Source organism: Trachurus japonicus, chromosome 17 (genome assembly GCF_045865225.1).
Source record: "Trachurus japonicus isolate A0001 chromosome 17, Traja_1.0".
Taxonomy (NCBI): Eukaryota; Metazoa; Chordata; class Actinopteri; order Carangiformes; family Carangidae; genus Trachurus; species Trachurus japonicus.
In genome coordinates this window covers 3131899-3158056 of record NC_140923.1, presented here as the reverse complement: position 1 = coordinate 3158056, position 26158 = coordinate 3131899, and the positions used below count along the sequence as shown (strand labels likewise).

The window sequence follows — 26158 nt, the reverse complement described above, 5'->3', positions numbered from 1 at the left end:
CTGTCCGTCCTGGGTGAGGGATCCCTCCTCTGTTGCTCACTCTGAGGTTTCTCCGATTTTTCCCTGTTAAAAGGGTTTTCCATGAAGTTTTTCCTCAGTCGATGTGAGGGTCTAAGGACAGAGGATGTTGTTACGATGCCATGTAAAGCCCTTTGAGACAAACTGTTTGTAAAAACGGGCTATACAAATAAAATTGCCTTGCCTTGCCTTGAAAGGACTAGTTAATGGACAAAAAAGAGCGGAAGACGTAAGAATAACTAGAAATACGTGTGAATGCTGAAAGCAGCTGAACGCCCTTGCTGAATTAGCAAATGCAATTGACAATAGTGATCAACATGCAAAGGTATGAGCAAGGGAGGAATCGAACCCATGAGCTCATGGTCAGTAGACCTTTACTGTGCCACTAGGGCACAGAGATCACACAGTTGTCTTAGAGCAGTGGTATAAACAAGAATCATGTTAAGACAAACCAAGATAGAAAGAGGTAAAGAGAAGAGGTGGGGGGCATGTATGCATTCTGAAGGTTGCTCATGCAAGATCTGAAAATAAGCCAGACCAAGTGATAGTAGTTACAGTTAGAAGAGGTTGATTCACTAACAAGACTGCTCAGGTGAGATACGAATCCATGACCTTGGGGTTGGCAAGCAGCCACCTTACCACTGGACTATAGCAATACTTCAGGGAGGTTGAGACTTTCATCAATGTGATAATGCTTTCAGCATTCACACTAATTATATCTGAATTCTCCAGGTCTCGTCTCTCCTCTGTGTCTCTAACCCTCCTCTCCTCCATGTGCATTTGTTTTCAACAAAGCTGATGAGAAATCAATCCATGTAGCGGTGGATAACGTTATTTATCATCTACCATGTTACCATGTGTATATTTGTGTAGTGAGAAAACTAATTTGAAACTATTCAGGAAACTGATGACCAGTTACCCAGTGTATCCATGAGATGTTTCTTGCAAAGGGTGATGTGATAAATCATTAAGGGGTGCTGTAAAAAATAAAGTGTGTTATTATGCCTATTTTAATACTATAATTGAAACACGTTCAGATAGTTGTAACAATGCCAACATGTTCTGTCTCCTGCAAGTAAACTGAGACATAAAACACTTAGTTCTGTTGTTGAACTTTGTGTCGGACAAAGGTTGAACAAACAGGACTGAGTCACACCTGATCAGATACCAGGAGGTTTTTTTTTTACAACTTCTGACAGACACATGATCTAACTTGTAAGTTTTAAACACGTCTTCATTGAAAAGAGGTCATAACAGTCAACAGCTGCTCACACTGAAAAAAAAATTGCCATCAAACACAGTGACCTCCACTCTGTTCAGGTGTTTCCTTGTTCCCTCCCCTTCAGATCTACAGTTTGACGATGGGTGGAACCAACATGTGGTGAAGAGGAGGAGCTGACAGGCCCCGTTCACTGCAGAGACACATGGTGTTGAGATCAGAGTTCAAACTAGTTAAACTTCTGAGCAACAGAAACTCAGACAGTCGTCGTCTGTGAGAGGTGAAATGGCGCAGAAAGGAGTTCATCTGGACCAGGAGACTTTCTCTTGTTCAATCTGTCTGGATCTACTGAAGGATCCAGTGACTATTCCCTGTGGACACAGCTACTGCTTCAACTGTATTAAAACCCACTGGGATGGAGAGGATGGGAAGAAAATCTACAGCTGTCCTCAGTGTAGGAAGAATTTCATACCAAGACCTGTCCTGATGAAAAACACCATGTTAGCAGCTTTAGTGGAGGAGCTGAAGAAGACTGGACTCCAAGCTGCTCCTGCTGATCACTGCTATGCTGGACCTGGAGATGTGGCCTGTGATGTCTGCACTGGGAGGAAACTCAAAGCTGTCAAGTCCTGTTTGACATGTTCAGCCTCCTACTGTGAGAAACACCTGCAGCCTCACTATGAATCTCCTTCATTTAAAAACCACAAGCTGGTGGAGCCCTCCAAGAAGCTCCAGGAGAACATCTGCTCTCATCATAATGAGGTGCTGAAGATTTTCTGCCGCACTGATAAGAAGTCTATTTGTCTTGTCTGCCTTCTGGATGAACATAAAGGCCACGACACAGTCTCAGCTGCAGCAGAAAGGACTGAGAGGCAGAGAGAGCTGGAGCTGAGTCGACAGAAAATCCAGCACAGAATCCAGGACAGAGAGAAAGATGTGAAGGTGCTTCAACAGGAGGTGGAGGTCATCAATGGCTCTGCGGATAAAGCAGTGGAGGACAGTGAGAAGATCTTCACTCAGCTGATCCATCTCATGGAGAAAAGAAGCTCTGAGCTGAAGCAGCAGATCAGATCCCAGCAGGAAACTCAAGTGAGTGGAGTCAAAGAGCTACAGAAGAAGCTGGAGCAGGAGATCACTGAGCTGAAGAGGAAAGACGCTGAGCTGAAGCTGCTGTCATACACAGAGGATCACACCCAGTTTCTACACAACTACCCCTCACTGTCAGCACTCAGTCCATCTACACACTCATCCAGCATCAATATCCGTCCTCTCAGACACTTTGAGGATGTGACAGCAGCTGTGTCACAGCTCAGAGACAAACTACAGGACGTTCTGAGAGACACATGGACAAACATCTCACTGACAGTAACTGAAGTGGATGATGTACTGTCACCACCAGAGCCCAGGACCAGAGCTGACTTCTTAAGATATTCACAGGAAATCACACTGGATCCAAACACAGCACACAGATACCTGTTATTATTTGAGGGAAACAGGAAAGTAACACGAGGTGAAGATCAACCTTATTCTCGTCACCCAGACAGATTCACTAAATATCCTCAGGTCCTGAGTAGAGAGAGTCTGACTGGACGTTGTTACTGGGAGGTGGAAAAGAGAGGAAGAATTCTTGCAGCAGTCGCATACAAGAATATCAGCAGAGTAGGGGGAGAAAGTTTTTTTGGACTCAATGACAGATCTTGGACGTTAGTTTGTGACAACAACAGTTTCTCATTTTGGTTCAACAACATCGAGACTCCAGTCTCAGGTCCTCCGTCCTCCAGAGTAGGAGTGTACCTGGATCACAGAGCAGGTATTCTGTCCTACTACAGCGTCTCTGAAACGATGACTCTCCTCCACAGAGTCCAGACCACATTCACTCAGTCTCTACATGCTGGAATTTGTCTTTATTACAGAGGCACAGCAGAGTTTTGTAAACTCAAATAGACGAAGATCATTGAAGGTGCAGTTGAAGTTAAAATCTGTATTTTAGTTCATCACTTTCTTTAGTCTCCATGTTTGTTGGTAAAAGCTCATTGCTGTTGTGTCTCTGCACTGCACAGCGATCACCTGTCAATCAAACATTATGAGTGGGACTTTGACCTCTTGTCATTTCTTGTTGTGTTGATGTTTGAGTTTGTTGAGGTGGAGCTGGAGCCGTGGAGGAGATCACTGCTCATGATGATGTTTCTTTACCTAAACTCACGTTTCTCCACATGAAAATAGAAACTTCTCTGAGTTCTAAATGTTTGTTGGATGTTTGTGTTGATTATATGTGTGTGTTGTTGTTTGGGCCTCATCAGAGCAATTACCAGACCTTCCTTTATCACTGAGGCTCGTTTTGGAAACAAAGTAATCTAGAATCATATTTACATTGACGTGTTTGTCAGATCAAATGTTGTTGCTGTTCAGATCCACTCAATAATAAGGCCTATAAACTTTAATCAAAGTGTAAATACTGTAATTGTAATCAATCCCATGTTACTGACCTGTTGCTAATTAACCAAGTTAGTCGCAAAATGCTCCTCCAGCTGTTTATTATTAATACAATTTACTTTCCCAGCATTTTCTTGCTCCTGTCCCAACTTTACAGAAACAATCAATGTATGGTGTACTCCAGGTATCAATAGATGAGATCATTACACTACAGAGAATGATGTATGACAGCTAACAGACCCATGTTTGTATTCTATGAGTGAAATGCTTGAATATGTGTTTAATGTTGTTGAAAATAAACTTTGTGTAACATGAATTTTCGCACTTTGTATGTCACATAATTTTGTATGCATATCTCTTGTCTACAGGCACTAGTTATTATACAGGTCATAAATCACAGCTGATGGAGAGACACAGCCACAGGGGAATGGACTGATTTCACACCTCTGCACATTGAATGGGTGGAGCATTGTCTAACTAGAAATTGTATTTCCTGAAGGAAATACATGTAAATGCTGAAAGCAGCTGAACGCCATTGTGCAAGTAGTGATCAACATACAAAGGTATGACAAAGGGAGGAATTGAACACAATTGTCTTAGAGCAGTGGTACAAACAAGAAACATGTTAATACAAACCAAGATAGAAAGAGGTAAAGAGACAAGAAATTGTATTTCCTGAAGGAAATACGTGTGAATGCTGAAAGCAGTTGCTGAATTAGCAAACGCAATTGACAAATAGTGCAAGTAGTGATCAACATGCAAAGGTATGACCAAGGGAGGAATCAAACCCACGAGCTCATGGTCAGCAGACCTTTACTCTGCCACTGGGCCACAGAGAGCAGACAGTTGTCATACAGCAGTGGTATAAACAAGAAACATGTTAAGACAAACCAAGATAGAAAGAGGTAAAGAGAAAAGGTGGGGGGCATATATGTATTATCAGGGTTGCTCATGCAAGATGAGAAAATAAGCCAGACCAAGTGGTAGTAGTTACAGTTAGAAGAGGTTGATATACTAACAAGACTTGAATACATTAGAAGTTTGTCTACAGATCAGAATTTGAATGAAGTCTGTAGGTGAAAGTATGTGGAAGCAAATGAGGTTCAAAGAAGGACCAGTAGTTTCAGAGTTTGAGGACTGTTCAAATGTATTTTCTATGGGACAAAATAATCTGAACTATTTGAATATTTGAAAAGTATGAATAGTTGAAAAGAGAAAAGTCATAGCAATAATGTCTGGGAAAAGCTGAACGTTTGGATATATGAATTGTTGAAAGGACTAGTTAATGGACAAAAAAGAGCGGAAGACGTAAGAATAACTAGAAATACGTGTGAATGCTGAAAGCAGCTGAACGCCCTTGCTGAATTAGCAAATGCAATTGACAATAGTGATCAACATGCAAAGGTATGAGCAAGGGAGGAATCGAACCCATGAGCTCATGGTCAGTAGACCTTTACTGTGTCACTAGGGCACAGAGAGCACACAGTTGTCTTAGAGCAGTGGTATAAACAAGAATCATGTTAAGACAAACCAAGATAGAAAGAGGTAAAGAGAAAAGGTGGGGGCATATATGCATTATGAAGGTTGCTCATGCAAGATCTGAAAATAAGCCAGACCAAGTGATAGTAGTTACAGTTAGAAGAGGTTGATTCACTAACAAGACTGCTCAGGTGAGATACGAATCCATGACCTTGGGGTTGGCAAGCAGCCACCTTACCACTGGACTATAGCAATACTTCAGGGAGGTTGAGACTTTCATGAATGTGATAATGCTTTCAGCATTCACACTAATTAAATCTGAACTCTCCAGGTCTCGTCTCTCCTCTGTGTCTCTAACCCTCCTCTCCTCCATGTGCATTTGTTTCCAACAAAGCTGATGAGAAATCAATCCATGGAGCGGTGGATAACGTTATTTATCATCTACCATGTTAGATTACGGGTTAAGGGGCGCGTTACGTTTATGTGGCGGTGTAGCAGAGACGACAGTTAGATTAGGCTACTGTTGATAATAAAAAAAAGATAAACTCAGATGTCACATGTATTCAATTATGAGAAAACTGATTTGAAACTATTCTGGAAAATGATGATCAGTTACCCAGTGTATCCATGAGATTTTTCTTGCAAAGGGTGATGTGATAAATCATTAAGAGGTGCTGTAAAAAATAAAGTGTATTATTTTGCCTATTTTATTACTATAATTGAAACAAGTTCAGATAGTTGTAACTATGCCAACATGTTCTGTCTCCTGCAAATCAACTGAAACATAAAACACTTAGTTCTGTTGTTGAACTTTGTGTCGGACAAAGGTTGAACAAACAGGACTGAGTCACACCTGATCAGATACCAGGAGGTTTTTTACAACTTCTGACAGACACATGATCTAACTTGTAAGTTTTTAACACGTCTTCATTGAAAAGAAGTCATAACAGTCAACAGCTGCACACACTGGAATAAGGAAAAAAAATGATTTTTTGCTCTCAAACACAGTGACCTCCACTCTGTTCAGGTGTTTCCTTCTTCCCTTCCCTTCAGATCTACAGTTTGAAGATGGGTGGAATCAACATGTGGTGAAGAGGAGGAGCTGACAGGCCCTGTTCACTGCAGAGACACGTGTTGTTGAGATCAGAGTTCAAACTAGTTTAACTTCTGAGCAACAGAAACTCGTCGTCTGTGAGAGGTGAAATGGCGCAGAAAGGAGTTCATCTGGACCAGGAGACCTTCTCTTGTTCAATCTGTCTGGATCTACTGAAGGACCCAGTGACCATTCCCTGTGGACACAGCTACTGCTTCAACTGTATTAAAACCCACTGGGATGGAGAGGATGGGAAGAAAATCTACAGCTGTCCTCAGTGTAGGAAGAACTTCATACCAAGACCTGTCCTGATGAAAAGCACCATGTTAGCAGCTTTAGTGGAGGAGCTGAAGAAGACTGGACTCCAAGCTGCTCCTGCTGATCACTGCTATGCTGGACCTGAAGATGTGGCCTGTGATGTCTGCACTGGGAGGAAACTCAAAGCTGTCAAGTCCTGTTTGACGTGTTCAGCCTCCTACTGTGAGAAACACCTGCAGCCTCATTATGAATCCCCTTCATTTAAAAACCACATGCTTTTTAAGCCCTCCAAGAAGCTCCAGGAGAACATCTGCTCTCGTCATAATGAGGTGCTGAAGATTTTCTGCCGCACTGATCAGAAGTGTATTTGTCTTGTCTGCCTTATGGATGAACATAAAGGCCACGACACAGTCTCAGCTGCAGCAGAAAGGACTGAGAGGCAGAGAGAGCTGGAGCTGAGTCGACAGAAAATCCAGCAGAGAATCCAGGACAGAGAGAAAGACGTGAAGGTGCTTCAACAGGAGGTGGAGGTCATCAACTGCTCTGCTGATAAAGCAGTGGAGGACAGTGAGAAGATTCTCAATCAGCTGATCCATCTCATGAAGAAAAGACGCTCTGAGCTGAAGCAGCAGATCAGATCCCAGCAGGAAACTCAAGTGAGTGGAGTCAAAGAGCTTCAGAAGAAGCTGGAGCAGGAGATCACTGAGCTGAAGAGGAAAGACGCTGAGCTGAAGCTGCTGTCATACACAGAGGATCACACCCAGTTTCTACACAACTACCCCTCACTGTCAGCACTCAGTCCATCTACACACTCATCCGGCATCAATATCCTTCCTCCACACTTTGAGGATGTGACAGCAGCTGTGTCAGAGCTCGGAGACAAACTACAGGACCTTCTGAGAGACACATGGACAAACATCTCACTGACAGAGACTCAAGTGGATGTTTTACTGTCACCACCAGAGCCCAGGACCAGAGCTGACTTCTTGAGATATTCACAGGAAATCACACTGGATCCAAACACAGCAAACAGACAACTGTTATTATCTGAGAGAAACAGGAAAGTAACATATATGAGGAAAGATCAGTCTTATTCTAGTCACCTAGACAGATTCACTTGGTATCCTCAGGTCCTGAGTAGAGAGAGTCTGACTGGACGTTGTTACTGGGAGGTGGAGAGGAGAGTAGGAGGAGTTTATGTAGCAGTCGCATACAAGAATATCAGCAGAGCAAAGGATGAAAGTTTGTTTGGACATAATAAGAAATCTTGGTCGTTAGTTTGTTCCAACAACAGTTTCACATTTTGGTTCAACAACATCCAGACACCAGTCTCAGGTCCTCGATCCTCCAGAGTAGGAGTGTACCTGGATCACAGAGCAGGTATTCTGTCCTTCTACAGCATTACTAAAACCATGACTCTCCTCCACAGAGTCCAGACCACATTCACTCAGCCTCTACATGCTGGAGTTTGTGTTTACTGGCCTTACGGAGACACAGCAGAGTTTTGTAAACTCAAATAGACAAAGATCATTGAAGGTGCAGTTGGTTGAAATCTGTATTATAGTTGATCATTTTCTTTAGTCTCCATGTTTGTCGCTAAAAGCTCATTGCTGTTGTGTCTCTGCACTGCACAGAGATCACCTGTCAATCAGACATTGTGGGCGGGACTTTGACCTCTTGTCATTTCTTGTTGTGTTGATGTTTGAGTTTGTTGAGGTGGAGCTGGAGCCATGGAGGAGATCACTGCTCATGATGATGTTTCTTTACCTAAACTCACATTTCTCCACATAGAAACAGAAACTTCTCTGAGCTCTAAATGTTTGTTGGATATTTGTGTTTGGAGCTATTTGTTATTTTTGTAATATTTAATCACTTACTTACTTATCACAATTATTTTGTTAATTTAAATTTTTTAGTTTGCTCGTGATATTTGAATTTTTAGTATTGTTTGAGCTAATTTGGGTATTCATCAATGCTTTGGGGGTGGGCCAGGCACCTGGAGGGCTGATGGTTTTTACCACGGAAAGAGAGGTGGCACAGGGCCATTGTTCTTTCTTTCTTCTTCTTCTTCTTTCTTCTGTTTGTTTGCCAATGGAAAGTAAACCTAAGAAAGTTTATTTTTGCCTGTACAATGGTCAATGACCGTTTGATTTGAATTTGTTTTATTATAGTTTTGATATTTTTGAGTTTTTGGATCATTGACATTGAGGACAAATAGCCACTAAAATTTGTGTTGATGAGTTTGTGTGTTGTTGTTTGGGCCTTAACAGAGAAACCACCAGACCTTCCTTTATCACTGAGCTTTGTTCTCACTGTGGAAACTAAGAAATCTGGAATCACATTTACATTGTTGTTTGGTTATGAGGTTCAATCAAAGTGTAAATATCATGATAATAATCAATGGGGAGATGATTGATTGATCAGTAAAGTCTGATAAATGAATATTGTTTAGTGATTTCATAAACTGAAGAACAAATGGAGATAGATCAGTTATTATCTTGTTATATTTTGTATTCTTTGTGTACTTTAATGTGGATACTAATAAAAACAATCAAACCAACCTGGTGTGGCGAGGCTGTGGGATTAGGGGGGTGGAGTGGGTGGGTGTGTCCGATGGAGGCCTGGGAGCCGGCCCTACAGGTCGACCAATGAGATGCTGCGGTCATGGGGCAGCAGGTTGGGTCAAATTCGGTGGTGACCTCTGCTCCTGATGTTCATTCATGATACACCATCAGATATATTCAACATAGATCAAATGTGCACATTTTATTGTGGCCTTTTATGATATGAAAAAGTTATTTAGAAAGTGAAGACATTAGAAGTTTGTCTACAGATCAGAATTTTAATGAAGCCTGCAGGTGAAAGTATGTGGAAGCAAATGATGTTCAAAATAGGACCAGTAGTTTAAGAGTTTGAAGACTGTTCCAATGTATTTTCTATGGGACAAAAAAATCTGAACTATTTGAATATTTTAAAAAGTATAAATTGTATGAAAAAGTTGAATACATCCATTAATGTCCAGAAAAAGCTGCACGTTTTGATATTTGAATTGTTGAAATAGCACAAAGTATGAAGGACTAGAAGCGGTCCGTAAAACGGTGGAAAGTAGGTAGAAAAAGAAGTATGAAGACTAGAAAATGTATTTCCTGAAGGAAATACGTGTGAATGCTGAATACAGCTTAACGCCATTGCTGAATTAGCAAGCGAAATTGACAAAAAGTGGAAGTAGTGATCCACATGCAAAGCCATGACCGAGGCAGGAATCAAACTCATGAGCTCATGATCAGTAAACCTTTACTCTGCTACTAGGCCATAGAAAGCACACAGTCCCACAAGTGTGACAAATCGAAGCATTTTGAATGCTCGCTGAATGTCTCGTGAAATTTTTTACAAGCTGAATGGAGTATGTAGCTTAAAATAGGCTATGTTAAAGTAGTAAAATCTGACATGTAACAAATATGTCCAGGGCAGGAATCAAACCAGTGAGCTCATAATCAATAAACCTTTACCCTGCCACTAGGCCACAGATGTCGAGGCAAGATATGCACTAAGCTACAGTGATTCTCCTCCAACAGGAATTTTGCACTGTCATTAATCTCCAGCTGTGACCAACTGCAAGTCACAGTGCAGAAGCACACACACTGTGTCAACACCAGGAAAGCTGGAGAGTCAAGCAAAACTCATTAATGAGTTACAATGAAAATTTCTGTGAATTTCAGGCTGAGAGCAGCAGTTTAAACAAGAAGCAAGTTATCAGAAATTAAGAGAGGAAATGATTCACTAACATAGTTGTTGAAGCAAGATTTGAACATGTAACCTCGGAGTCATCAGCCCAGTGATCTAACCACTTGACTACAGTTACATTCAGTATGCGATGGGCAAAAGAAACACTTGTATAAGAGGCTCACTGGCTTCTGCTTAAAGAAAAAGAAAAGTGTAGAAATGAGCCACACCAAGTAAGTAGAGGACTTTTTTGGGACGTGTGACTATTTTTTGGTGAATTCAAACAAAGTATAATGCCCTTTTCAGCGAGTTACAAAGTTGAGCTCCTTCTACTCTGCTGTGAAAAAAATGTACTGGGGTGAATGGCAGAGAGCGAGCACCCAGGCAGCATTAAAAAAATATTTAAAATTATTCTCTAAGTCTCTTTGCGTTTTTGACCAGGTTTTTAGCCAGAAGATAAGTGTGGCTACAAACTGTTTCCAAAATCTTGAGTGTAGAGTGTCATTTGTGGGTTTGGTGCCAGTTTCAGAAGAAAAGGCCCAGTCACATTTTTGGCTCTCCTCCACTCTAACGATGATGTCACTCACTCTGAGTGACGCCATACACACTCATTGAAAAGTGTTAAATTGGTCAGAAATATGCATGTGTTTGGAAAGGATTTATCTCAAGAACGGTACAACATATGAAAAAGTTATACACAGGGTGAATACATTAGAAGTTTGTCTAAAGATCAGAATTTGAATGAAGTCTGTAGGTGAAAGTATGTAGAAGCAAATGAGGTTCTTTGCTTTCAGCATTCACACTAAAAATGGGAAAAATAAATGCACACTGAGCAGTAACTGTCTTATACTGTGTTTACATCCTTTTTGTTTTGTTTTTAACCTGTTCTGTTTTATTTTGTTCGTTTGTTCTTTTCAGTATATAAGAAAAGACAAAAAAATTAAATTTTTATGGTTACACCACTTGGACATTTCTGCCATAATTCTCCCATATTTTCTCTTAAATGGATTAAAAGCAGAATTATTTTTATATTGGGACCATAAATACATTTATTTTCAATCTTTATGACTGACTAAACCATATGGACACAAAAACATTATCATCACGTCATTGACTCATGTAGAGGCATGTGAAGGTGCCGTGTGGCGTTCAGGTGTCCAGGTGGAGTCACGGAGACGACAGCGTTCAGATTTTCAGGTAGCTTTTTATTCAGCAGACAGGCGTGACCTTTGTTCAGTAGATCAGCAACAGGACGAGGGCGTGAAGGAATAAATTAAAACCCAAAACAACTCGTCAGGTAAAAAAAAACAAAACAAAGAAATTAAAGGCTTCACTCTAAAAATAACAAAGAAAAAACAGGAACAAATAAAAACCATAAAAAAGTCGTTTAGAAAACTCGAGTGCGTTTTAGTTTCTGTTTTTGGTTTGATTCTCTCTCACTGTGCTTCTGTGACGCCACACACGCACGCATACACACAAACACACACACACACACACACTCTCTCTCTGTACACTGAACAGATCAAACCTTCAGTATTTACACTCATATTTATAGATTTATAGATTTTCAATTCTCTGATCGATCGTCCGCCGATGGAGGCGAGGTGGGCGGAGTCAGAACATTTAGCCCCGCCCCCCTGCTCCCTCCTCCACCTCGGTGTGCGCTGGTCGACCAATCAGCAGCTGCTGTTCTTGAACTCTCCGTTCTCAGTGATGGACAGCTTGGTGGGGTTGCTAGGCGACAGGCCGTTGCAGAGGTTGGGGGCGCTGTAACGCTCCTTCACCTGCGTCAGCGCCGCCATCAGCCGCGAGTTCGCCGCGTCCAGGGACCCGATCCGCTTCTCCTGATTGGACAGAGACAAGAGGGGGCGGGACAGGAAGTCAGACGCATCACAGGTGTGAAGAGAACAGGTGAGGATCTGACTGACGAGTTAAAACCACCTTCAGTCACAATATGAACTAATCTGTCCTTTATTTTGAAAATACAAACCTCTTATTTTGAAAGGGTAAGAATTATAAGTAGTTTGGTTTAATTTTGTGAATTTTTCATCTGTTAATTAATGAGATTCTGGATTTTTAGATGTTTTTAACAGTAAAATTAATTAATTTAAAGATTTTAACATAAATAACTTGATTTGTTAATTGTTAGTTTTTACTTTAAGTGGTGATGATATAATCTTCGCAATTTTAAAGATATTTAAATTAGATTTTGTCATAAAGGATTCATTAAATAAAGTAACAGTTGATTAAGTTAAAGTTCTGTAACTATGAAAATAAACAGTTTGACTCATCAGAGCGACTCTGTGGAGTTAATTTACAAATGATGGAATTTCAAAATTAAAGACTATTAGAAGTAGCAGGGCTTTTAATTTGAAATACAGGATGTAAATTCATCACGATGCATTAAAAAGCTAAAAAAAATTACTTTAATAAACAGCTGACATCTGATCAGGTGGTTTTGACCCGTCAGCAGAAAACAAATGAGACAAATTGTCCACAGGAAGTTGGAGGGCAGCAGCCGCCAAAATAAAACAGCCCCCCAAAAAAGCTAAAACCAACAAAATAAAAGAGAAGGTGAGAACTGAAGCTGCCTGCGGGTGTCGCGGGACTCGAACTCTGAACCTAGAGTCAGCGTGAAAAACAAAAAAAAAACACCTGAGTGAAGCCGAGCGCTCTGACGCCGTCGCAGGCGACTCTAAACTGCGTTTTATTTTGAAGGAGAGGAAGCTGGTGCTTGGGGGGGGGGTGGGGGATGGGGTGGGGGGGGGCAGCAGCCAAACATAAATAAAATCCGGCTCAGAGCGACACACCTGCTCCTCTGTCAGGGCGGCCATGTTCCTAAAGGGGGCGGAGCCACAGGTGGTTTGGGTCATGTGACAATTTAACTTTATTCTGAAAAGGAACTTCCTCTGCATTTTTTTCTTTTAAAGACCAGCTCTGTGATTGGCCGACCAGGTGAGAGGTGTGTCGTTGTTGTTTTTCTAAAAAAAAAAAACAGCGTGGAGGTGGTGAAGGGGGAGGGAGAGGAGGAGGAGGGGGCGGGGCCACAGTTACTTGCCTGCTGATTGGTTTATCTCACATCTGTTACTGACCTGAAACCAGTGAAGAGACGGTGAGACCTCGTTACAGAGGTGTGAACGTTCACCTGAGTCTGTGACGGATGTGGGCGGAGCTAATTCTCCTCATATGAATATAAATGAGCATCAGAGGACAGAGGGCTGGAGAGGTTCAGGTACAGGTGTGTGTGTGTAGATACGGTAACGTGTAAAACTCTTCATCCCCCTTGAACTTTTCCACATTTTGTAGTCTCGTTACAACCACAAACTTAAAGGGATAGTTCAACAGTTTGTCAAATTGTCCCATTGCCATAATCCCTATAGTCATAGCAGTAGGTTCGTTACCTTTAATTGTCGGTGCAAGCTGTTTTTAGAGCGGTGGAGCAGAGCCGTGAGCTGCTCAGAGCTACGCTACAGAGGCTAATGGGAGGGATAATAACACAACGTTACCAGACAGAGTTGTTTTAGAGGGAAATTCATGCAAAACCACTGATGCGCGTTGCCTTCAGGGACAGTTTTTCATCAAGCAGTTTCTGCATTTCCCTCTAAAACAACTCTTGGGAAACCAAGAAATCCCATGAGCCTCCGTAGCGTAGCTCTGAGCAGCTCACGGCTCTGCTCCGCCGTTCTAAAAACAGCTTGCACCGACAATTAAAGGTAACGAACCTACTGCTATGACTATAGGAATTATGGCAATGGGCCAATTTGCCAAAATGTTGAACTATCCCTTTAAGTTTGTGGTTGTAATGATGAGACAAAATGTGGAAAAAGTTGAAGGGACACTGTAAATGTGTGTGTGTGTTTACAGGTGTGTGTTTCTGTACCTGAGCGTCGATGATTTTCTGTTTGGCTTCGATCACCGCCTGCATCTCTGCGTGGTCGCGCTTCAGCTCCTCCTCCACGGCCATCAACCTGCACACACACACACACACACACACAGGTTAAACTCTTCTTCCTTGGTGGGCGGGACCTGTGTAGTTTTTTAGGGGGTGGGGCCTGTGTGTTTTTTAGGGGGCGGGGCCTGTGTGGTTTTTAGGAGGCGTGGCCTGTGTGTTTTTTAGGGGGTGTGGCCTGTGTGTTTTTAGGGGGCGTGGCCTGTGTGTTTTTAGGGGGCGTGGCCTGTGTGTTTTTAGGGGGCGTGACCTGTGTAGTTTTTTAAGGGGGCATGGCCTACGTGTTTTTAGGGGGCGTGGCCTGTGTAGTTTTTTAGGGGGCGGGGCCTGCGTGTACCTGCAGATGATGCTCTTCATCTGTCCGTCCTTCTCCTCCTGCTGCCTCCTCAGCCGCTCCTCGCTGTCCTCCAGCCTCTTCTTGTACTCCAGCAGCAGTTTGCTCATCTGCTGCTCCTGGTTGAGGAGGCGCCGCTCGTACTCCTCCAGGCGCCGGCCCGACGCCCGCAGACGCTCCTTCAGCCGCGAGATCTCCAGCTCGTACTGCGGGGGAGGGAGCGAGGGATCGATCGGTCAATCAGTGATCAATATACTATATGTCATATATGACATATTGCATTGAGGTTTGGGGAAACACATACAAAACAAATACAAATTTTATTTTTTTATTGCAAAAAAAGGCTATAAGAATCATCAGTAATTAACCAACCAACCCACTATTTAGTCGCTTGAACATTTTGAAATTCAGGGACTTAGTTGATTACATTACAATACAAACCATGTACAAAGCAAAAAATAAACTTCTTCCTCAAGATATCCAGAATCTGTTTAAAATGAAGGATTCAGTTTTAACCTGAGAAGACCACTATTATTTGAGAAACCACAGACTCGAACTACTGTTAGAGCGGTGAACATCTGGAATAAATTGTCCACCAACCAAGGGTGTGTGTGAGCCGTTACCTTCTCAGTGTTGCGTCCCTCCTCCCTGCTCCGCTCTCCGGCCCCTCCCCCCTCCTCCTCCTCCTGGTCGTCGTACTGGCCGTTGTTGAGGACCCAGGCTGCCGTCCTCTCCACCGGGGACATCGCCACGGCCACCGCCTCCACCGGGGACGCCACCTGAGCCTGGACCAATCACACAACCTCGTCAGATCAAGCAGGTTATTTAAACGATTAATCAATTAGTTGTTTGGTCAATAAAATATCACTCGGTAATTCTCAAACCACCAGACGACGTCTTCAAATGTCTTGTTTTGTCCACTAACCAAAGAGAAACTCAGTTTACTGTCATAAAGGAACAAAGAAACCAGAAATATTCACATTGAAGAAGCTGGAATCAGAGAATCTGGACTTTTTTTTTCTTGAAAAAAACTACTCAAACTGATTATTAGATTATCAGAATAGTTGACAATTAATTTAATAATAGATTATTTGTTGCGGCTCTAAACACAACCACACACACACACAACGACAGTATTGGCAGTCGGAGAATTTGCCAAAATGTTGAACTATCCCTTTAAGGCAGCTGTCCACCCATAATTCAGTGACCACTGAAAACAGATTTTGACCAGTTGCGTTTCATTTCGTACCCGTCGTCGTTGTCAGGTCGGTCAGAAAGTTAATTAACACGTGTGTACAGGTGTTTGAGTCTCACCTGCTGCTGCGGCGGCGGCTTGGCGGCGTTGCTCCTCAGGGGCGGGGCCATGTTCTCTGCAGAGCAGGTGGACTGTTGGCGGTGGGCGTGGCCTGTAGGCGTCGGCTCAGTGTTGGCGCTGCTGCTGCTGCGTAGCGAGGCGCTGAGGGGGAGGGAGCGCGGCGTCCTGGCCCCGCCCCCTCCGCCGCCCCGGCTCTGCTGCTCCACCTTGACGATGTGGGCGGTGCCGGCCGTCGTGCTCTGACGGGGGATGGCGACGGCGGTGGCGGCTCCGGGCGGGAGATCGGGCGGCAGCGTGGTGCGGCGCGGCGTGGAGCAGTCCTCGCTCTGCGTGCTGCGGCGGCTGCCCAGCTCGTCCAGGCTGCTGTTGGACGCCACGCGGTGTTTGACCCCCACCTGGCTGCCGTAGTCGTCGGAGTTGCTGTGGCTGTTGTGCGAACTCTCGGTGCTCAGGTTCTCTGAGCTGGAGTCCTGACGCAGCGAGTGGGCGGAGCGCGTGGACAGGCTGTGGGCGGGGCCACCACCGAGGCCGTGGGCGGGGCCACCACCGAGGCTGTGGGCGGGGCTACCGAGGCTGTGGGCAGGGCTACTACCGAGGCCGTGGGCGGGGTTACTGAGGTGGTAGACCGGGTTCTGGAAGGAGAGCGGCTGGAGGCTGCGCTGCTGGCTGAGGGAGGGGGGCAGCGGCCGCCGTACCTGGGGGGCGCTCTGCGGCTGGCCGTCCCTCGGCGACGCCTTCACCTTCACAGGAAACACGGTCAGGAAATTACAAATGGAACAAAACAAAACAGCAGATCCAGATCAAACACTGTCAAGGTGCATAAAGCGGAGTCTGGGGACCCCCATGGGTCCTTGAGAGGGTTTGAGGGGTCCCCAACTTTTTCTTGAAATTTTAGCACTTTTTTCTATAAAGTTTTTTTTACCACTTCTTTTTATTTATTTATTTTTACTTTTTTTGAGAGCGAGATTTTGTCACTTTTTCTAGACTTTTTTCTTTTTGAGAATTTTTACCAATTTCTTCTAGATTTTTATTCATTTATTTATTTTACTTTTTGATATTGCTTCCCACTTTCGCTCCAGATGTCCTGTGATTCCTCTGGAAGCTGATGAAAGTTGTCAAGGAGAGGAGGCAACTGAAGAAGCAAGGGAGAAAGGCTACAGGGGAGGAATAAACCTGCTGCAGGACGAGATTCAGAGCAGGATGGCAACACTGAGGAGAGCTGAAAACCTCCTGAGGAAGCGCAGAAGGAAGGAGCAAACAAGATCACGCTTTTACAAAGATCCCTTCAAATTTGTGAAGAGTCTCTTCACAAAGGCAGACTTGGGAGAACATCTGAAAAAGTCCTGCACATATGACCGACACAAGGAAGAAGTTACGCTCCCACCTGACATGCTACCAGTCAACCCACCAGAGCACAAACTAGATATCAGTCCACCCAGGTAGAGCGAGCAAGGACCACGTCATCTGCAGGTCCCAACGGAGTTCCACACAAGCTCAACAAAAACGCTCCAGATGTCCTGCGATTCCTCTGGAAGCTGTTCAAAGTCATGTGGAAAAAGAAGGAGGTACCGTCTTGGAGGAGAGCCGGAGGGATCCTTATCCCCAAGGAAAAGGACTCATCAGGGATCTGCCAGTTCCACCAGATCAGCCTTCTGAATGTTGAGGGTTAAAAAAATATTCTTCAGCGTGGTCGCTCACAGGCTGGTAGGATAGCTGCAAAGAAACAACCTGAGTGACACGCAATCCAGAAAGCAGGCATCTCAGGCTTCTCCGGGTGTGTGGAACTCGCTCGAGGGAACAGATCTTCATGTGACGTTCCTGATCTCCTGAACGCCTATGACTCAGTCCCTCACAGCCTCCTGTGGACAGCCTTCGACTACTCGACTACTACCCTTCGACTACTACCCTTGTCAAGGCCTACTTCAAGGACGTCCAGCTCTGCTTGACAACAGCAGTGTAGTCTCACCACAGCATGGCAACACCTGACGGTGGGAATCATGGCCGGCTGCACCAACACCCTGCTGGCCTTTACCCTAGCCATGGAGCCTCTCCATGAGTGGTTGGTGGACAGAGAATAAGACCTGGGCTGAGGCTGCCGCTGGTCAGAGCCTACATGGATGACCTCACAACACTCACCACAACCAAGGCGTGCACTGTGTGGCTACTAAGGAAGCTGGCTCATTTGAAGATCAAGCCATGCAAGTCCGGAAGCATGTCTATTGTCAAGGGGAAACTGGCAGACCACCGCTTCCACATTGGCAAGGAACCCATTCCAATGGTCTCCGAGAAGCCTGTGGAGAGCCTAGTTGTTGGTATGATGCCTCTCTCAAAGACAAAGAGCAAGTAGAGCAGCTCAGGATGGAGGTAGCCAGCGGCCTGGAGAACATCGACAGAGTCTTGCTGCCTGGCAAGCTGAAGCTCTGGTGCATACCGTATGGCTTACTTCCACTTCTCCTGTGTCCACTAACTCTCTATGAAGTCTCGCTCTCAAAGGTGAAAAAACTGGAGACTGGTCAGTTCATATGCAAGGAATTGGCTTGGTCTTCCTAGGTGCCTCAGCAGTATTGGGCTGTATGGTAGAAGGATGATATCCCTGCCCATTTGCAGTCTGACAGAGGGGTACAAGTGTGCCAAAGTCAGACTTGAGATGATGTTACTGGATTAGAGTGATCCATTTGTAGCCCAAGCTGCCCAATCCTGGCCACCGGGAGGAAGTGGACCCAATTGGCCGAAACTGAGCAGGCAAAGGCAGCACTCAAGACACAGGGATATTGTGGGCTGAGTGCAGGAGGGGAGGAGTGGTCTTGGCTTTGGGGCCAGCACACCAGCCTGGAGCAAGGCCACCCCATCTCAGAGACGCAAGCTGGTGGTCCAGGAGGTACATTGGGAAGAGGAAGCAGGAAGGTGTGAGTGGAGAAGAAGAAGGTCTCCTGGAAAGACCTGTGGGAGATTGAGGGATTCAGGGTGAGCTTTACCATCAGGGCTGTCTACAATGTCCTGCCTTGTCCAGCAAACCAAGTCAATGGTATGACAAAAACCCCATGTGCCATCTATTATCCAAGTCCAGCAACACTAAGGCACATCTTAGTGGGATGCAAGACCAGCCTCACCCAAGGCCGTTATACTTGTTGGCACAACCAGGTGCTAAAGTGTAACTGACAAGTGTGAACGCTCATCCTCCCTGTCATCCCGTTGGCAGCCAAAACCATATATTCGGGAGGGCGAGGGTCATGCCGCCTCACCACCATAACACCAGACACTGGGCAGCTGGGCAGAGCATGGGACTGGACGCTGCTGGCAGACTTGGACAAGAAACTCTGCTTCCCAGCTGAGATTACATCCACCAACCAAGGGTGATATGATTAATGATTAAGAGGTGCTGAAAAAATACAGTGGATTATTATGATTGTTTTATAACTATAACTGAAACTAGGTCAGATAGTTGTAACAATGCCAACATGTTCAACAAAGTTGAGATCAACATCTGCTGCTTATCGCACTGGAATGAGGAAAAACTAGATTTTCTGCTCTCAAACACGGTGAGCTCCACCTTGTTCAGGTGTTTCCTTGTTCCCTCCCCTTCAGATCTACAGTTTGAAGATGGGTGGAACCAACATGTGGTGAAGAGGAGGAGCTGACAGGCCCCGTTCACTGCAGAGACACATGTTGTTGAGATCAGAGCTCAAACTAGTTTAACTTCTGAGCAACAGAAACTCAGACAGTCGTAGTCTTTGTCGTCGTCTGTGAGAGGTGAAATGGCGCAGAAAGGAGTTCATCTGGACCAGGAGACGATCTCTTGTTCAATCTGTCTGGATCCACTGAAGGATCCAGTGACTATTCCCTGTGGACACAGCTACTGCTTCAGCTGTATTAAAACCCACTGGGATGGAGAGGATGGGAAGAAAATCTACAGCTGCCCTCAGTGTAGGCAGACCTTCACACCGAGGCCTGACCTGGTGAAAAGCACCATGTTAGCAGCTTTAGTGGAGGAGCTGAAGAAGACTGGACTCCAAGCTGCTCCTGCTGATCACTGCTATGCTGGACCTGAAGATGTGGCCTGTGATGTCTGCACTGGGAGAAAACTCAAAGCTGTCAAGTCCTGTCTGCAATGTCTGGTCTCTTATTGTGAAAACCACCTGCAGCCTCATTTTGAATCTCCTTCATTTAAAAACCACAAGCTGGTGGAGCCCTCCAAGAAGCTCCAGGAGAACATCTGCTCTCGTCATAATGAGGTGTTGAAGATTTTCTGCCGCACTGATCAGAAGTGTATTTGTCTTGTCTGCCTTCTGGATGAACATAAAGGCCACGACACAGTCTCAGCTGCAGCAGAAAGGACTGAGAGGCAGAGAGAGCTGGAGCTGAGTCGACAAAACATCCAGCAGCGAATCCAGGACAGAGAGAAAGATGTCAAGGTGCTTCAACAGGAGGTGGAGGCCATCAATGGCTCTGCTGATAAAGCAGTGGAGGACAGTGAGAAGATCTTCACTCAGCTGATCCGTCTCATGGAGAAAAGAAGCTCTGAGCTGAAGCAGCAGATCAGATTCCAGCAGGAAACTCAAGTGAGTGAAGTCAAAGAGCTTCAGAAGAAGCTGGAGCAGGAGATCACTGAGCTGAAGAGGAAAGACGCTGGGCTGAAGCTGCTGCCACACACAGAGGATCACACCCAGTTTCTACACAACCACCCCTCACTGTCAGCACTCAGTCCATCTACACACTCATCCAGCATCAATATCCGTCCTCTCAGACACTTTGAGGATGTGACAGCAGCTGTGTCACAGCTCAGAGATAAACTACAGGACCTTCTGAGAGACACATGGACAAACATCTCACTGACAGTGACTCAAGTGGATGTTTTACTGTCACCACCAGAGCCCAAGACCAGAACTGGCTTCTTGAGATATTCACAGGAAATCACACTGGATCCAAACACAGCATACAAACGTCTGTTATTATCTGAGGGAAACAGAAAAGTAACATTAATGAGTACAGTTCAGTCTTATACTTATCACCCAGACAGATTCACTGAATTTTCTCAGGTCCTGAGTAGAGAGAGTCTGACTGGACGTTGTTACTGGGAGGTGGAGTGGAGAGGTGATAGAGTTTATGTAGCAGTTGCCTACAAGAATATCAGGAGAGCAGGGTTTGAAAGTGGGTTTGGACTTACTGACAAATCTTGGACGTTTGGTCGTTCCAACAACAGTTTCACATTTTGGTTCAACAACATCCAGACTCCAGTCTCAGGTCTTCGATCCTCCAGAGTAGGAGTGTACTTGGATCAAAGAGCAGGTATTCTGTCCTTCTACAGCGTCTCTAAAACCATGACTCTCCTCCACAGAGTCCAGACCACATTCACTCAGCCTCTACATGCTGGAGTTTGTCTTGACTGGTCTGATGGATCGACAGTAGAGTTGTGTAAACTTAAATAGACAAAGATAATTGAAGGTGCAGTTAAAATCTGTATTTTAGTCACTTTCTTTAGTCTCCATGTTTGTTGCTAAAAGCTCATTGCTGTTGTGTCTCTGCAATGCACAGAGATCACCTGTCAATCAAACATTGTGGGCGGGACTTTGACCTCTTGTCATTTCTTGTTGTGTTGATGTTTGAGTTTGTTGAGGTGGAGCTGGAGCCGTGGAGGAGATCACTGCTCATGATGATGTTTCTTTACCTAAACTCACATTTCTCTACATTAAAATAGAAACTTCTCTGAGTTCTAAATGTTTGTTGGATATTTGTGTTGGAGCTATTTGTTATTTTTGTAATATTTAATCACTTATTATTTAGTTATTTCTTGTTGTTTAGTTTTGAGGAATACACCTTTAGTTTGCTCATGATATTCAGTATTGTTTGAGCTAATTTGGGTATGTATCAATGCTTTTATTTTGAAGGTAGTGAGTGAGTTTACATATATGGGTAGGCAGGATAGGTGGGCCAGACACCTGGGAGGGCTGATGGTTTTTACCACAGCAAGAGAGGCGGCAAAGGGCCATTGTTCTTTGCTTGTTTGTTAGCCAAAGGAAAATGAAGTTAAGAAACTATATTTTTGCCTGGACAATGGTCAGTGGCCATTTGATTTGAATTTGTTTTATTATAGTTTTGATATTTTTGAGTTTTTTGATCATTGACATTGAGGACAAATAGCCACTACAATTTGTGTTGATGTGTTTGTGTGTTGTTATTTGGACCTTAACAGAGAACTCACCAGACCTTCCTTTATCAGTGAGCTTTGTTCTCACTGTGGAAACTAAGAAATCTACAATCACATTTACAGTAATGTTTTGTTAAGACGTTCAATCAAAGTGTAAATATCATGATAATAATCAATGGGGAGATGATTTATTGATCAGTGAAGTCCTATAAATGAATATTGTTTAGTGATTTCATAGACTGAAGAACAAATGGTGACAGATCAGTTATTATCTTGTTATATTTTGTATTATTTGTGTACTTTAATGTGGATCCTAATAAAAACAAACAAACCAACCTGGTGTGGCGCGGCTGTGGGGTTAGGGGAGTGGAGTGGGTGGGTGTGTCCGATGGAGGCCTGGGAGCCGGCCCTGCAGGTCGACCAATGAGATGCTGCGGTCATGGGGCAGCAGGTTGGGTCAAATTCGGCGGTGACCTCTGCTCCTGATGTTTATTCGTGTTACACCATCAGATATATTCAACATGGATAAAATGTGCAGTGTTACTGTACTGGGGTGCTGCACATTTTATTGTGGCCTTTTAAGATATGAAAAGTTATTTAGAAGGTGAAGACACTATAAGTTTGTCTACAGATCAGGGGCCGTATTCACAAAGCATTTTATCTTACCGCTAGGAGTGCTCCTAACTCGCACTAAAAGTTTTTACGTAGGAGTTTTTTCCTAAAAGCTATTCACAAAGCCGCTGAGACCTACTCTTACTAAGGATAAATCACTAAGAGCAAACTAAGAGTGACGCCCTGGTGACGCCCCGTTGCTATGGATTACGTCAATTCTCATGCACGAATTCGAGGCGCTCAACACGGTGATTGGTTGTTGAGTGCCGGCGGCGCCCCCCTCCCCCACCCCTCCCTCCTCCTCCTCCTCCTCCCCCCTCCTCGCCGCCGGCCGCTCCGCTCCACTTTTTTTTTTTTTTTTTGCCGTCAGGTCCGACGGGGCTTTTCAGACAGCTTCGAGTCCAAACCACTGTCTCTGCTGCCAAGTTGGGCTCTGAACTTTCTGACTTTCTCTCTGCCATCTGCATCTTTCTGCTACAGTTTTTGTCGCGTCTCACTTTCTGCAGTGTGACGCTGTGCAAATGCAATGAGGGTCAGTGCGTCCACTCGCAAAGCAGCCGCTGGTTTTTTTTCTTCCCACATTTTAATATTAATTTTCACATTCGTTGACAGCCCTAATATTATATGGTGATCATAATAATGATGAGAAAAGAAAATGCATTACACACATTTGTGGCCTATAGCAGGATTTGAACCCAGACTGACAATAAGTTTAGTTTATTGGGGGAGTGGCCCTACTTGGCTCAGGATCGGCTGTCCATTCTCCAATCTCATCATCCAATCACGTTCCTTCTGTCCAATGTTGTCAGCCTATCACGTTCATCCATTTCCAATGTGAGCTTTCCCCCGTCCAATCACGTAGCGGGATGACATTGGACGTAGCCAATCAGAACGCTGCTGTCCAATGTTGACTGGATTAGTACCCACCCACCGTCGTTTCACGTAGCGCCGAAGCATCGCTGTCCTGCCGCTGGATAATTCATATTCAATGGTAAGTAATATGTGTTTCCTTCTTAAATAATACGGTTTATTTCAATCCTTCACATGAAGCTAGGCTATATGATAATTGTGGTCGGTGTTGTTACGTTATATGGCCGCTCGGCACCATAGCTAACAAAACACAAATGCTAACTTGCTGTAAGGAGGAGTTGTTGATGATGTTGTACGAGATGCCGGCCAGGGGAATTATTATGCATGTGTGTGATTTATTAATAGGATAAGGTCATATTGTGTTAGCTAGTGTGAAATGGCATCAGATAAGGGGATACCACCCTGGAGGAGTACCGAGCAGTAAGCTGTAGCACCTCCTGTCATGTAAAAATAAACAAACTGACGATCAATAAATGTAACGTTAATAGGCTCATTATTAATGTGAATAGAAAAATTGCTCCGACCAAAATAACCCCTATATTCCGACCAGGCCTCTGGGTCAGCTTGGAAAGGCTTATTTATTATTATTATTATTATTATTATTATTATTATTATTATTATAGCAGCAAAAGGAAACCATTACGTTCTCAAGTCTCAAATGTCTGAGTGTAATTTTATTTATGTGTCATGGGACTGCGGATGGAAATTAGCTTCCAGCTAAATCTGACATATTTACAGCAATTAATCGTTTTTTTTTGTATGTTCATGAATATGTGAGGTCCCATTCCAAATAAACCTTTAAATAAAAAATAAATAAATAAATAAAGTCAGCTGCCAATCTGCAGGGGACGTGTCATAAACCGCAAGACAATAATGTACACAAACAGGAAGCCTGTGGCAAAAAGAAAAGAAAAAGGCAGAGCCGTATACCACACTGCCCGTTAACTACATCCTACTGGAAAAACTGACAAATCAAACTAGTTTGTGTTAGAGGACTAATTAATCTGACTATTACTATGATATAGATTGCTACCCATTTAATCAGAGGTGATCAATCATACACCCAACATTACTGCAACTTGATTGATTTGATAATGCAGCTGTCATGCTGTTATATTAGGTGTGCATTTGTGCTGTAGTGTCACAGTGTAGTCCAAAGGATGCTCATTGTTTATTGTTGTCCATATTCAGATGAGCAACAAGCCGAAGACCCACAAAGCCATGGGGGAAGGAGAGTGGATGAAAAGGCTGAGGGCATATGCCAGCTCAGGGGTTTGGCCTTCTGGAGGCAATAGACCAGCCCCTAAGCAGCGGAAGTGGCATGACCTCTACCAGAAGGTAAGATATAGCAATACATAACGGTCACTTGAAAAATATAGCCTACCATAGTGCAGATCCTATGAATGAAACAAATGACTGTATACCCCAGGCTAAGCAGGGTTCTGATTGTTTCAGATTGAGAAATGCCCCATGCAGGCCCGTGGACAGACCAGTCTGTTTGGAGGATCCGTGGCCTGTAATTGTGGATTTCACATTGCTAAGGTGATCTTTTTTAAAATGATGTCATTATGATTAATCTTACATGTCATATCTGCTGCAATGCTGTAGCTGTTGTATCACGCATCACAATGCTGTTGCTTTAGCAGCCCACCACTCAGCCTCCTGCCGCAGCCTCGCCGTCTGCTGCTCCAGTCTCGGCCCCTGGTGCAACGGCTGCTGTGCCACCGTCTTTCTTACGCCCCCCTCCAAGTTTGTCAATGGTGAATATTATTTTAACTAGTTATTATATTATATATCATATTATTAATCAGCTATTATAACAATTCTTATTTCATTCATAGTGGCTTTGTATTTGTTACATCATCAAATTAATATTATTTGTCTTTTCAGTTCACTAAATCACGCTATGGTGGGTCACACTCTGCCGCACTGAAGCCTAATTTAGTGGCTAGGAGGAGCCCCAGCCCCTCTTCCTCACCAGTGAAGACCCCCAGCCCTTCTGTGTCTTCTGTGAGGACCCCCAGCCCTTCTGTGTCTTCTGTGAGGACCCCCAGCCCTTCTGTGTCTTCTGTGAAGACCCCCAGCCCTTCTGTGTCTTCTGTGAAGACCCCCAGCCCTTCTGTGTCTTCTGTGAGGACCCCCAGCCCTTCTGTGTCTTCTGTGAAGACCCCCAGCCATGCTCCATCCTCTGTGAGGACCCCCAGCCCTTCTGTGCACAGCAGCATGGCAGAAGCCTGTGTAAGTACAGCAGTGTATGTTGTCTGTTCATTGGCCTGGCTGTTGTGTTGTGTTGATTTGATGTATTAGCCTAAAAAAGTGGGTTTATCATCAGAATTACTCCATGAAACGTGTGATAGTAACCTAGCCTACAATGCTAAACACTCACTCATTAATGTATGTATTTGTGTTGGTGGGAGTAAACAAAATAATTGATCTGAATTACCTTAATAATAATGTGGCGTCCCCAGTGGTGGGCTGGTGCCACACCGCTGGTCACGCCCTCCTGATTAAGGCCTGCCGGTGACACCTGGGCCTGGTGTCACCAGGTTATAAAGCCAGGCCTGCTGATTGCTCTCACTCTCTCTCCTTCTCCCCTCTCCTGCAGGTACCGGTGACGGCGATGCAGTGTCCTTAGTTTACTTTGTTGCACCTTTGTGTTATGCACCTTACAACACCCCACACACACATACGTCTTACACTCAGACAACAT

At 44.2% G+C, this 26158-nt stretch overlaps 4 protein-coding genes across 4 annotated transcripts; 3 read left to right on the top strand and 1 right to left on the bottom strand.

The window, feature by feature from the left end:
• The first annotated feature begins 1500 nt into the window (after window positions 1-1500).
• LOC146969745 (tripartite motif-containing protein 16-like) lies at window positions 1501-3171 on the top strand. Its single transcript, XM_085804393.1, has 2 exons — window positions 1501-3019; window positions 3151-3171. The coding sequence occupies exons 1-2, from the start codon at window positions 1523-1525 to the stop codon at window positions 3169-3171; spliced, it is 1518 nt and encodes a 505-aa protein (XP_085660519.1). The 5' UTR covers window positions 1501-1522.
• A 3181-nt stretch (window positions 3172-6352) lies between these two features.
• On the top strand, window positions 6353-10672 carry LOC146969744 (E3 ubiquitin/ISG15 ligase TRIM25-like). The gene is made up of 2 exons (XM_085804513.1): window positions 6353-7067; window positions 10665-10672. Exons 1-2 carry the CDS (start codon window positions 6353-6355, stop codon window positions 10670-10672), a joined length of 723 nt encoding a protein of 240 aa, XP_085660639.1.
• Window positions 10673-11412: 740 nt separating this feature from the next.
• Window positions 11413-17862, bottom strand: LOC146969743 (ras GTPase-activating protein nGAP-like). The gene is made up of 6 exons (XM_085804512.1): window positions 17788-17862; window positions 15821-16561; window positions 15130-15291; window positions 14510-14712; window positions 14104-14191; window positions 11413-12067 (listed from the first exon to the last, which is right to left on the bottom strand). The coding sequence occupies exons 1-6, from the start codon at window positions 17860-17862 to the stop codon at window positions 11900-11902; spliced, it is 1437 nt and encodes a 478-aa protein (XP_085660638.1). The 3' UTR covers window positions 11413-11899.
• Window positions 17863-19576: 1714 nt separating this feature from the next.
• LOC146969742 (E3 ubiquitin/ISG15 ligase TRIM25-like) lies at window positions 19577-21247 on the top strand. Its single transcript, XM_085804511.1, has one exon. It carries the CDS (start codon window positions 19577-19579, stop codon window positions 21245-21247), a length of 1671 nt encoding a protein of 556 aa, XP_085660637.1.
• The last annotated feature ends 4911 nt before the right edge of the window (window positions 21248-26158 follow it).